This window comes from Galendromus occidentalis, unplaced genomic scaffold, assembly GCF_000255335.2.
Source record: "Galendromus occidentalis unplaced genomic scaffold, Mocc_1.1 scf7180000077471, whole genome shotgun sequence".
Lineage (NCBI taxonomy): Eukaryota > Metazoa > Arthropoda > Arachnida > Mesostigmata > Phytoseiidae > Galendromus > Galendromus occidentalis.
Window position 1 is genome coordinate 358,648 of NW_003805459.1, and position 12,751 is coordinate 371,398.

At 51.7% G+C, this 12,751-nt stretch overlaps 1 protein-coding gene across 1 annotated transcript; it reads left to right on the top strand.

Annotated features, from left to right (window-relative positions):
- Nucleotides 1-280: 280 nt before the first annotated feature.
- Nthl1 (Nth-like DNA glycosylase 1) lies at nt 281-2,714 on the top strand. The gene is made up of 6 exons (XM_003744635.2): nt 281-371; nt 1,113-1,292; nt 1,407-1,559; nt 1,657-1,930; nt 2,044-2,209; nt 2,346-2,714. The coding sequence occupies exons 1-6, from the start codon at nt 345-347 to the stop codon at nt 2,566-2,568; spliced, it is 1,023 nt and encodes a 340-aa protein (XP_003744683.1). The 5' UTR covers nt 281-344; the 3' UTR covers nt 2,569-2,714.
- The last annotated feature ends 10,037 nt before the right edge of the window (nt 2,715-12,751 follow it).

The following is a 12,751-nucleotide window of genomic DNA, read 5'->3' on the forward strand; positions in this document are numbered from 1 at the left end:
TGATTTAGCCTTTACCGTCTTTCCACAGGAATCCTTTGCGAGGTTCTCCACGGAAGCTTTACGCTCTAGATCTAGATCAAAGCTATGGTGGAGTGCTACATGGGAACAGATCGCCGAGCCCGCCAAAAACGTGACACTGAAAAACGGAGCTTTCTAGGCCTCCTGAAGCTCAAACTGAGAGAGCTAAAATCCCGATGATTCGAGGCTTGAACTCGAATAACTTGCCCGAATCTCGATTCCACGAGAAATTCATCAGTGAAGAATCACAACAATCATCGAGCGGGTGATTTGTTTATTCGTCTTGCGCTCCGATCCCTGACAGTGACAGCTACTTCGCCCAATACATGCTGCAAGTTCCGAAGAGTCATTTTGTGAGTACTGAAGCGGTGTTTATGAAGATCTCTCCCTGAAGATTATTGCAATCACGAGTCGAGGTAACTGTGGAGGGAGCCCGCAGTGTTGACATAGACGATGGGAAGTACCACAAAATGTTGAGGACACAGAGAGAGTTGATAATTCGGCTCTTGGAGAGACAGAATGTGCCATGTGGGAGCCCAACTCCTATCTTCGTTGTGCAGCTGTGACTCGTGTCAATGACGAGATCCACTTGGGTCGATCTCAAGCGTCTGAGCTACGGTACCCGACAGTGAGATCCGAATATTGTTTTAGCCCGTTGGATTTCCTCCATCGTGAGGGAGACTGCCGAAAAGTTCAGAACCCTGACGCCGTCTTCCCCCTGATGGAGTGGCTCTCGGTAGGAGTGCGCCCTGGAAGATCGGGTCTGGTGCATCTGACCGCTAGGAACCACTTGCTCCCTTTGACACGATCTCGCTGCGTTCCTCGTCTTATTGGAGAGGCCGGGTATCCTCTAAAATCTGTTCTAGATGAACCCAAGGGAAGGTTTGGCGTGGGTCAATCGGTATTTACTCCTTGCGATGCTCGAGATCGTCTTGGGAAGAAGGCATGGGGACGTGGCCTGATGCGCGAACATATATATAAGATCCCGCTTATAAAGGGCTAGTTTTCGCAGAGCGACCCTTGATCTTCCGCGCGGACAATCGCCCGAAAAGTGGAGACTCGATGTCCTCCTGAACGGATTACATTGCTTCCAGCTCAAATCGATCAGGGGAATCATGCCACGGACTCGGGCAGCCTCTCAGAAACAAGCTGTACCCGCACCTGATGCCCCGGGAACCCCAGCAGAGCACACTTCGAAACCGAAGAAGACAGTGAGGCGGAAAAAGTCCGATGAAGTTAAAGTACCTGTTTCCAGTGCCGACGGCGAGATATCTGTGAGCGAGTCTTCGTCCTTCACAACTCACCCGCTCTTCTTTCCCGTCTATGTGAGAATCCCGAGGCCGCGTCGTGCCGACAGAATTTGGTTGAAATCTTAACTCTTACTTCAGGATATCGAAGACGTAGTCTCCAAAAAGCTCAAGTGGGAGCCGAAGAACTGGTTCCAAATTTTGGAAGGTGTCCGGAAAATGCGGGAGAAGAAAGACGCACCATGTGACATTATGGGCTGCCACATGGTCTCCGGAGAGAAAGCAGATCCCAAGGTAAGATTCCGGACAAGAATCTAAGACCTGCGAAGAATTATTGTGACGTTCGGATGCGCAGACTGTGATTAGGAAGTATTCTTTTTCCTCCCTACAGCTCCAAAGATTTCAAATCTTGATCTCACTCTTACTGTCGTCGCAAACAAGAGACGAAGTCAATTACGCCGCTTGCTCCCGGCTGCATGATTTCGGATTCACTCCCGAGAAGTTGAAGGAGACTGACGAAGCCATCATCGAGAAAATGCTCCATCCCGTGGGTTTTTACAGAACAAAAGCCAAGAATTTGCGCAAGGTGGCGCAAATTTGCTTCGAGCGGTACGATTCTGACATTCCGCATTCAGTGGAGGAACTTTGCCAGCTTCCCGGCGTGGGTAGGTTTAAGTTCCAACTCCGTTCGATCCTGCTCAATGTATTGCCTCCGAGCAGGCAGCTGCTTCGAGGCCCATGTCAGGCGGATCACCGCTGAATTGTTGATCCCATCCAGGTCCCAAAATGGCTTACCTTACAATGAACTGTGCGTGGAAGGAGACGACCGGCATTGGCGTCGATACGCATGTACATCGTCTCGCGCAACGTTGGCTATGGCTTCCCAAAGGACAGACAAAATCGCCGGAAGACACAAGGCTACAGCTTGAAAGTTGGCTTCCCAGGTATGCTAGCAATGAGATTTCGGCTTGAAACCGACTGTATGCAAGTTATTCATCCTTGAGGAACATTGTCGCGCTGTAGCTATCCGGGAGCGCGGATCATCTCTAGGCCAACTTTTCAGTGAGAATCGATTTTCAGTGATCTCTGGGAGGAGCTCAACTGGCTACTCGTCGGTTTCGGGCAGACCGTGTGCGGCCCTACGCATCCGAAATGCTCCGAGTGCCTCATAAATGACGTTTGCCCGAACGCTTTCAAGGAAAACAAGAAGAAGGCGAGTCCGGAGGGGAAGAAGAAGGCGAGTCCGGAGGGGAAGAAGAAGGCGAGTCCGCAGGGGAAGAAGAAGCAAGAAAAATCTCCGTGATTCCCTCCGAGTGGAATTCCTGTGAAGTGTCGGATATGTGAATACCTTAGAGCCGCTGTCTCTCTCGGGAATTTCGAGCGATTTTAACCTGGTTTCCCGATTTACAATACAACTTACAATAAAAGCAGAGTATATTTGATCAAACACGGCCCCTCAGAAAATAGGGAGCTCGATTGTCCAATAACGAATTCCTGATTCCCGCTCCTCGTGACGGATAAATCCCATGAGGGGATCGATGCGAACCTATAGCGTGCTGAGAATAGGCCTACAGGGACCTGGACGCGCCTACCTGAGTCTTTTGGGTAATCATCAAGAAATATACGATCGTTTTCTCGGAGATCCTCACGCTCTCCAGTGGAGAAATCTGTCCGATGCCGCGATCGAGCATTCATTGGATATCTCACTCAGCGAAACAGCGAGTTCCCCGGAAGCTCCCTTGAGTTCCCCAGCGTGAACTCGATGTGGAATCTTTATTGGAGTCAGCTTCCGACGACCGGAAGCGTGCATGGATGAGGTGTTATATGAACAACGCGCTTGCTTCGATCGATTGTTTTCTGATGGTTCAACAACAGACGCTGATGGAGCGGACCTGGACCGAAGAATGTGGCAGCCGCCTGTATATCGGAGTAATGCACCGAAGGAGTTGCAGAACACACTCACCAGCTCGATTCTTTTTTCCAAGACACCATAGCTCAGCAATTCCTTAATGGAAGCTATCGCTGGCGGCGGTCTGTTCCGATGGGGAGGCTGTCTTCCCTCACAGAGAAGTTTGATCCCAGTCAGAGGCGAAGTCGGAGCCAAATATCGCATTTCAAGCACCACTTATGTGACTTTCTCAGATTGGGAGCCTCGATCTCCGATCACGATGAAGCACGGATAGCGTAGGCATACTCTTTCTGGCTTTTATTTACTCCTTTCAGGCGTTCATCAAGAATCTGCCTCTCCGTGAAACCCTAAACCCATACCGGGAAGAAATATTCCCAGTTCGACGTGATCGTCGCTCCTGGGATCTGAGCGGGCGTATTTCGTATTCAGGGACGAGCAATTTCCGGGCGGGCTCAAGACGATTCCCCGGCGTCAGGCGCCATGCGGTTGAAACTCATATGCTTCCTCATTGTGTATCCTGTGTCCTCTCGGAGGGGCGAGCTGTGCGATGTTGTCGACTGAAACTCCATCTCTCTCGCTGAAGCCCCCAGGGAGGGGCCCCGCCTGCGGCTCGAATGGGAAATCTGTCAAGATGGCACTTCGGCGCAGAAGTCAGTGGGCGAGCGCTCGAGTCAGCCCTTCGCTTGCTCCCCTCTGTGAGACGCCGCCATCTCCGTGAGAGATTGGCGTCGCGTAGGCGACTCTGGGGCGCGATCAGCAGGTTTTCAGCGTAAATCATGAGGCGCGGAGATCTCTGGTGAGGAAAACTCGAAGAGCTACGTTCCACTTAGAGATGAGGTTCGAAGCCAACCGAGACTGCAGCGTCGAAGGTTTCAGAGGAGCGAGGTTCATTCCGGACCGCGAAGCCGTATTCCGCGGGATCTTCGTTGCTTGGCGTCAACGAATAAATCTGTGGAGAAGAATACGTCAACTGAGCGGAAATAGATACCCTCTATATCCACAGGGCGCTTCACCGAGCCTCGAGCGGAGATAATTCAAATCAGCCGACACGGGGCTTAAATATGTGTAACTCACCTCGCGTGAATCAATTCTCGACAAAACTGATGCTCTCTTCAATTTCTCGTTGAAAAATACCCCGCTCCAGTTGAGCTCGTTGCGGTGTCCATCCAAGAACAAGTCGGTGGGCCGAGCGAAAAAGCTACGGAGATGTCGGAGTTCTTTTCCTGAATCCAGATCGAAAATTGGCGGCTGCTGAACGATCGAAACGTTCGGAGCGACGTTCGAGCGAAGGGACCCGAAAATACAGCCCACCGAAGAGATCAGCGCTGCGAATTTTCCCAATACCAAGACTGAGAACGACGTTCCTATGCCGTCCATATGTATTCCACGTACCTAGACGTTCATAATCAAGTTCGCGAGCGGCGAACGAGATCCGATGTCGAAGTATTAGGCCACTCGTTTGAAGTCGACTGCAGGTCTCAAAGAACACAGAGTCTGCATAGAGGGATCCCTTGACGCCAGGATCATGAATACACCTCAACGTTCCACCGGAGTTGGGCATATACCGACACAGAACTTCCTACTCATCCGAGATACCATACCGGTCGAATGGACTGTTTGGCGAGGAAGAAATTGAACACAGAAAGCCGATATTCGCTGGCAGCGGGATCCTCTTGGAAGACATGTCGAACAATATCGAAGAGGGAAATCCTCTCTGTGAGCTGTGGACTTCCTCGAGGGCTCTCACCGAGAGCACTCGCATTGAACTCACCGAGGCCCGCATATATGGTAGCACCCATCTTGGAGTCTGGGCATATGAAAACTTTCCCTATTTATGCACCTGCTCTAGACTCGTTATACAATTGTGGCGAGGGCACGCCCGCTTCGCCCTTGAGCAAGCTGTGAATGGGAACATTCTACGCATGAAGAAGTGCTCTTTCCCCGATCGACAATTCCGTTATTTGTTGTTCCTGGGTCATCGGATCAAAGAGCGACGGAAGTCGGCGGAATTTCTGTGAGACTGAAATGTCGATTACGAAATTAATTCGCGTCAGACTTCGAGCGAAAACGATAGAATATCTTACCGAGGCCGGTAATACGCCGACAAGAGAGATTGCGATGCGATCACCATGTGAATGGACTTCCCATCGGGAAGGTCATCTTAGACTCGTATCAGTAAGGGAAAACTAAAAGACTGCCCGCGGGAGGCGCACTAAGAAAGTACGGCTGAGAGGTTTGGAGTCCGTCAGCGGCTCCCAGATGGTTACTATTCTCAGGTTGGAGAGCTTTTACGTTCATAGGAACTCACAGCAGCGAATGCAATGCAATAAGCGATTCTGGTGAGCATACAGAGCGCCGGCACGCAGTGCATACTCACGGCAGCGAGTTCACTTATGTGTTCGGCTCTTATAAGAAGTCTTCGCCCATGCTCGCTCCGAACAGCGGCCGCATGCCTATTGGCAGATGTTCGCTTGGAGGAAGAAATAGTGTTAGTCCAGCCAATATCGAGGTTTGCAGCTTTGCCGGAACAGATGGAGCCTACGAGGTCATGCATGCGAGTTCCGTTTTGCATCCGACGACCATCCACGAAGAAGCCCCATAAAGATTGAATAAGCGTTCTAAGGCTTGCTCGATCGTGTATTTGATTAGCTCGCATGCCAATCCGGTCGGAGTAGGCGAGATTAGAGCCTCCGACCTGAGACGGGGCGATGTTGTCCCCCCGAGACGAATCGATCCATTCATGCTCCCACAGCGAATTCTGCCGCCTTGCTCGTGAACAGTAGCTCTCCAGAAAACGATCGATAGTCCAGCGGACTATGCGATGCTCATGGCCTATGACGTTCGTATTCAATAACGGACATGACGTACGACTATGAACTTTCTGTTCCTGAAGGCATCAGGCAACGGAGGAAAGAGGCTTCAGCAGAGCGATCGTCCTAGATGGTAAGGGCGGAAGTTGCGAGTCAGTTTTCCTCGCATTATGCATACAGAATCGCTGCGGAGGGAAGATCAAACAGAATGGTAGTCCTATCTCGGGGGCTTCTGATCAACTCTATGCTCATTCAGAATTCAGTCCTTCCTTCTCTTCTTGAGTGCTTTGCAGTTTGAGAAAAAAGTCCCGTACGCTGAAAATTCGTCCGATGCAGATCGGCATAGCTTGTCGGGCTCCTCCTCGCAGGCAATCGCGCGGATCCTTGCGACGTAACGGGGGAACGACAGGACGTTCGATCCGTCTGAATACATGTTCGTAGACGTTCGAAAATTCCAATTAGCCGAGAATGCGACGTGCTTCCCGGAGGCTCCCTGCTCTGCCGTATAGGGAACTTGCGGAAGACGGCATTGGCGAAACCGGAATATAGAGAAGACTCGAGAGAAGTTGGTACAGTATTTGCAAAGGAACTTCTCCTCTGCAGCCAGGGTCGCGGGCTCGTTTCAAATGATGAATGGCCAGGGCAAGAGTGACAGTGGAATGCGGGACTAGCGACAGCGGTTGGGTTACCACCCTCGTGATGGCGGTAGCGGAAAATCGAGGCCCCAGGTGCTTTCACAAAAGCCCCGCGGTGCCACTCAAACTTGTTTGTGACGCCTTGGTGGAACTCGGTTGGAGCATACGACGGTGTGTTTGTCTTCTTCAGAAGCGTTCTTACGAATGCCCGTGTTCCTGCGACGAGAAAGCCTAAAATCCAGCGCATTCCCTCCCTTATCCTTGGTCTACTGCTTCCGGGTCTGGGATGGGGACCTCTCTCATCGGCTATGGCCAGACCCAGCCTCTAGCGTAGAACAGACGTCGATCCCTAAAGGTATAATTCCGAAGGATCCAAGTTCTGCGGATGTTATCACAATGGTCACAATCCCGATGTCCTAGAATAGGCTCTACATAGAGCGACGACCCAGGTCGACCCAGCGGAAGGACCCGAATAACGAGACAAGTCGGCGCCAGGCAATTCCAGGAGTGCGACAAGAGAACTATCAGATAGAGTGGAAGGGACATCTCTCGGGGTCACGTTCAAGTTTCGGCGTAGCATGTGGCATACCTTGTGTGCCTCGTTTTCCAGCATCCGCGGAAGTTCCGCGAACAATGAGTACAGGCTGGCCCGCGGCACTTCAGCGGTCGCCTTGCATGTTCGTTTCCATTCCGATAACGCAATTATCTCTTAGTCCTACCAAAGAATGACACCCGAGCGGCCTGAGGCGCTTTCGTGGTGGCTCTGACGGCGTGGCATTGCGGCGGAGTACGGCCTTACTATAAGGCTCGGAACCGCTTCGCGTGAGGCTGGAGACTGCTCCGCGATTATCAAACCGGAATGGAATCGTGTGTTCCGGATTCGGATTTTTCGATCTGCCACGATGAATTGAGATACATTCATGTGAGGTCAGGGCTGGAGGTGCGGGTACCAGGTAAGGATTATGCTCGTCCCCTCGAATCGTCGCCTTCCTCCTGTTAATCGGCACTCCTTGTGTTCGACTCGCTGCCGCAGCTCGCTCGCCGATGATGATCATCGTGAAAGTTTCCTCAATCATATCGAAGGAGGAGAATTTATAGATTTGGAAAGACGAAAAGGGTAATCCCATATTCCGAATAAATTGGCCGTTAAGAGGAAAACTCTCAAGGTGAATCTCCGAGCGAAATTCTGCTAATAATTGGGAATAGAGTCCCAGAGGTAGGCTCATGATCAATTTATTCACTTTCCCTGGATGAGACTTTTTACAGATGTTTTACGAAAAAAAAATAGGAAAACTAGAAGTCGCTCCTCACGGAGTAATATTTACAGAAATCGGGAACGATGGCTTCGACTCAGACTAGTGGTATGGGCGCTTGAAGCCGCATGGAATGAATTCAAGTAATAGCTTATCTCGATGACGGCCCTTTGGGGTCCGTGGGTTGATCAGGCTCCGATCATCTGCTGGAGGGTCCATCCTCAGTCGTTGTGCTTGAAGTAATTGCCGACAGAGGAGGTATCGTAACCACGATCATCGGGGAGTTTGTATTCCGAGATCTCGGTGCCTCCGTCGATCTGAACGATTCGGCATCCGGGCTTCTCGACTCCTTCTCCGATGGCATCGGGGTCGACGGGAGGGGAGACATCGTGGCCGTTCCAGTGTCTTGGGTTGTTGTTGAAATGGCACTCGGAACCCGGGACGATGTCGTATCGTTCTTCGATGCGGTACTGGACGGACTTGGAGCTGTAATCGATACAGAGCTGCGAGCTACCTCCGTTGACGAGTTCTCCGCCGGGATCCCAGTCGTTGTGCTAAGTCCTTTGGTTTGGGGCCTGGGTGTGCTGGTCTCCTGTGCAGATGGCGTTGTGCTCACAGCTGGCGCAGCTGTTGATAGGATTTTCGTCTGCTTGCGTGTAGCTTGCGGTGCACCAGCTGTATCGCTGGCTTTTGGCTTGAGCGGAGCTGTTGATTCGGAGTTGGGTTTGCCAGCTGTTTCGGACACTCCGACCTTCGAGGGAACCCTTTTTTTAATTTTCCCGCCTTGATGAGATCCCTCCGTTTTCTTGCTCACTTTCTTGACTGCGCTGGTACTTTTCGTCGGAGTCTGTTTCTGACCACTTGATTTCGCTGCGGCTGAAAGTTTTATCGGCGCGGGAGTTTTCGCAGGAATTACTCGATCCGTTTCTTTCAATTCGGACTCCGGTTGAGATTTCTTACTCGGAGGCTTCGTGACGAGTTCTGCGCTGCTTCTGTTTGGCATTTCTTTCGTATCCGATTTTTCCCTCACGAGGCGAGGCTGAGTTTTTGTATCATCGACAGCCTTCGCGTCGATATTGGCTCCGTGTGTCGTCGTCGGGGCCTCGGTTTGCTTTCTCGGGGTGCTTGCGGTCGACGGCTTCGGAAGCTCGTCCGCTCCTTTCGCACTCGGAGGCTTATCGTCGCTTTCGTCCGAATCGCCCAAAACCGATGTTCTCTGGTTGCTAGGCGCTTTCGTCGTTAGAGCGTATCTGTTGTCGATGTGAGGTTCTCCAAAAGATTCGGCCGTTTGTCGCTCCTGGTTTGTGACAGTTTTCCTTTCGGCTTGGTGTCGTGTTTGCTGAGCGGTGCGTTGCCGTGACTTCCTTTGACCGGACATCAACTCGAGTCTCTTGACGTTGAAATCGTTGTCACGGAAGTTAATGACATCGAGATTGAGTCGATTGCCGTATCCGGGAAGTTTCCCGAACGACGGCGTGCTGGAGCGGCGGCGTCCGGCGGCCTTTTTCCCGCGCACCGGACGAGTTCGTGACTTTTTGCGCAAGTTCAGGGATGCCCCATCGAGAGGCAGCCGGAGCCGATTGTTCCCCGGTCTGATGTCGATCTCGGAGACGTTGAGATCCTCTCTAACCGATTGAGCAGGTTTCCGATCTCTGTTCGTGAAGAAGGCTTTACCTTTAAAGCCGAGCGGTTTCCCTCCTGGTCTACCGTTCTGTGTCGGCGAATCTGCATACCGACCGAACAGAGGGACGAGTTTCGCAGCCGCCGCGATGTCTTCATCCGCGTGGAAGAACGCTTTCTCAACACCTATACGCTCGTTCAGGTAGAAAAACTCCGCTGCGTTCCCACAGGGGATAGCGTTGTTCGGGAAAGTGCATGTCTGGCTGAGCTGGTCGAACACGGTCAAATTCCCGCAGATGAACGAGTATTTTTCCACCTTGAGGCGATCGCCTCTCTGAACTGGATTGCAGACATGGAACACTCGACAATCGTTGTCCGCATCGGCGTAGTATCCGTAGGCCATGGGACACTGAAACGATGTTCTTATCGGGCCCAAGAGCAGCTCGGCACCTGCGGGTAGCTGCAAAGTGCTCTGGCTCGAGGCACAGCCGATATAGAAGCCTACTGTGAAAGAAGAGATCGATTAGAACTCACGGTAATCGAGATCGGTAACGATCAGGTCTGGAACAGCAGATCATTGCAAACATGAAAGAAAGTCTCATCTCGTCGTACCGATGAGTAAAAGTGGATGAGTGTCCATTCCGAGAGTCAGCTTCGAACTCGATCACTCGCTGGGTGGCCTATGTATGGATAGTCATCACTAGAACGTATGAGATTTATATGTTGCCGGCGAAGCGGAGAGTGAAATTCTTAATAACCTCCACTCCAATTCCGCTGTAATCATCTTGGAAACGATGCTAGTTATGCTTCATGCTGATTCAACTAGTCTTCCCACAGAAAGTTTCACTGAACGAATCAGAAAGTGGGAGCAATGTACCGTACGCCTAACGGTTTCCATAATTGAAGACTTTCCGGTCGAAAGCATGTCTATCGGAAGTGGACAAGGGTCATCGTTAGCTGTCAAGGCCTTGATTTCTCTGGCGTGATCAAAAGCACCGGATGCTCACTGGCACAACAGATTACGAAATCAAATCACTCCGGATAACGATTTGAAAATGAGGCAAATAGTAAATCGATCCAATAATAGCAAGTTTCATTCAATGGCGGCTACCCCCACGCATTTTGATCTCTCCGATGAGGTAATCGAACACAAGTCCCTCCCTGTCTAGTGCGCGCCCTCACCAAAAGCCGCGCCCTCACACGACACAGCGGGTAGATTATCCATTCGTGGAATCAAGTTCGAGCGGGTGGAATCGTTCGAGAGAAAAATTTCCATTAGTTTGACTGCGAGAAGCCGAATCGGAAATAAATCGGTTCCTGTCGGGAAGACAGCAGCGATGGGACTGAAGGATTGGAGAGGGACGATGAGAGTTGGACGAGCGCTCGAGGAGACAAAAAGATGGGAGCGGAGCCCTCCGCGAAATTGTCGGCCTTTTCCCTCCGAAACCAGAGAGCACGCTCTCCAATTTCTAGAGATCGTGCCGATGGACGCTCTCGAATCTTCCTCGTGATATCGTGATTCGAGTGAGATCGGCGGAACGTCAGATAGCGAGAGGACGGGGAATCAGGCTATCTCGAGGACCCTCGACACATCTCGACAAGACCATTCTCTATCGAGAGTCCCGATTGCGCCGAAACGAGGGGTTGAGCGAGGGTCTTAGGACGCAGAGTGAGGAACGGAGTTCTGACACAAGTGGCCGCCGAGGTCGTCGTCCTATGACCAGCTAGCGGCTCGCAGAGGGCTCGCAGAGGGCTCTCATCGGGCTAGCGAGGGATTCCTCTCCTTCAAGTAGCAATTTCACGGCGGGCTCGTCCCGCTCACCCAGGTACAACTGAGCTGCCCCCACAACGACATCCCTTCGACTCGCCCGGGCCGGCGACCTTCGGTGTCCCTGCGCCAGCCACACATCTGTGAATTCCAGCGATCTCCTTCGTATGGGAATCGCCATAATTAAATGCGCCAGAAGAAACAGCCTTAGGCCTTATAAATCTTGCGAGCTGAAACTCATAAATTTATGTGTGCCCCCTAGAAGCTCCCACCGACCAAATCCCAGTCCCTCGATGAGAACCCCGGACGACTCTAGAATTCTGATGCTCGGCGTCCGCTCCGGATCCCGTCAGGTCCTCCAGCCGACAGCAACAGTACGCTGCGGGAGGGATTCTCCAACGAGAATGAATTGACTTCTAAGATGGGACGAGACGACGGAACTATCCATGGGCTCGAGCAACACATCCCATTAATGAGGATCGTACAGCCTGTACTCTGCGACAAGCTCAACAACCGCTAATCAGATTTGCGGTTGATGATCATCCTCCGGAGCGTGAGGAGTCCTGTGTCTCAAACAGATACTGAGCTCATGAGCGCCTACGCCCCGATCTTAGGACTTAATTGTTCGAGAGCGAAATTCCGCGAATCATAGATATCATTTAATCGACATCGCGCACATCGGGAAAATATCGACGGAAGGGGGACGCTCACCGCTTCTCACGAAATCTCACGGAGAGAAAAGCCCATCGAGGGTTGGTTCTCGGAGAAAGTTCTGAGAAAATTGATGGATTCAGCCTCCTCCGACGTCTTCGCAAAGTCCCAATCGATTTGAAATACGCTGATGGTCCGCGCCCTCCTCGAGAGCTCTAGTAGCTGCACAAAGGCGTTTGAGGGAAGCTGTCGGAGCTTTTCCATCTATCGCAGACTCACTCACTGGACGCCAGTGCGCGTGACTATGGTTTAGGAAGAGCTACAAATAGCTCCTCCTGGACCCCAAAGCTTTCTGCGAAGCAGAAAATGGCTAAACAAAACGTCGTTGAGAAAAAACATTCCGATAGATCGTTTCCAGCTAGATTAACCTGTGTAAACTGAAGATGCGCGTGAGCTGACACGAACCGTCGGCGAGAGCCTTCAATGGGATAAGCATCAGCGTCAAGAACACTTGAGCCTTCACGCGATCAGAAAATGTTAGTCAAAGAAAAAAGTCCAATCTTAGTAAGGAGCTTTTTGGAGAATATTCCAGAATTAAACGGCGAGCGATGATTTCCGCGGTGAAGTTTCGATTCGGGATTCTAGGATGATTCCGATCGGGGAACGTCGAAAGTCGGATGAGAATCGGCCAGCGAACCCTTGGTCGGACGTGTCGACGCCTCACTGAAGCGTGATATCACCAGTGACCGTTTTGTACCTACGTCGGCCGTCAGAGTCTCACAGGAGGTCCACTCATCGCGGGGAGAATGTCGAAGTGAGGCCGGCAGGCAGGCGAGAGCG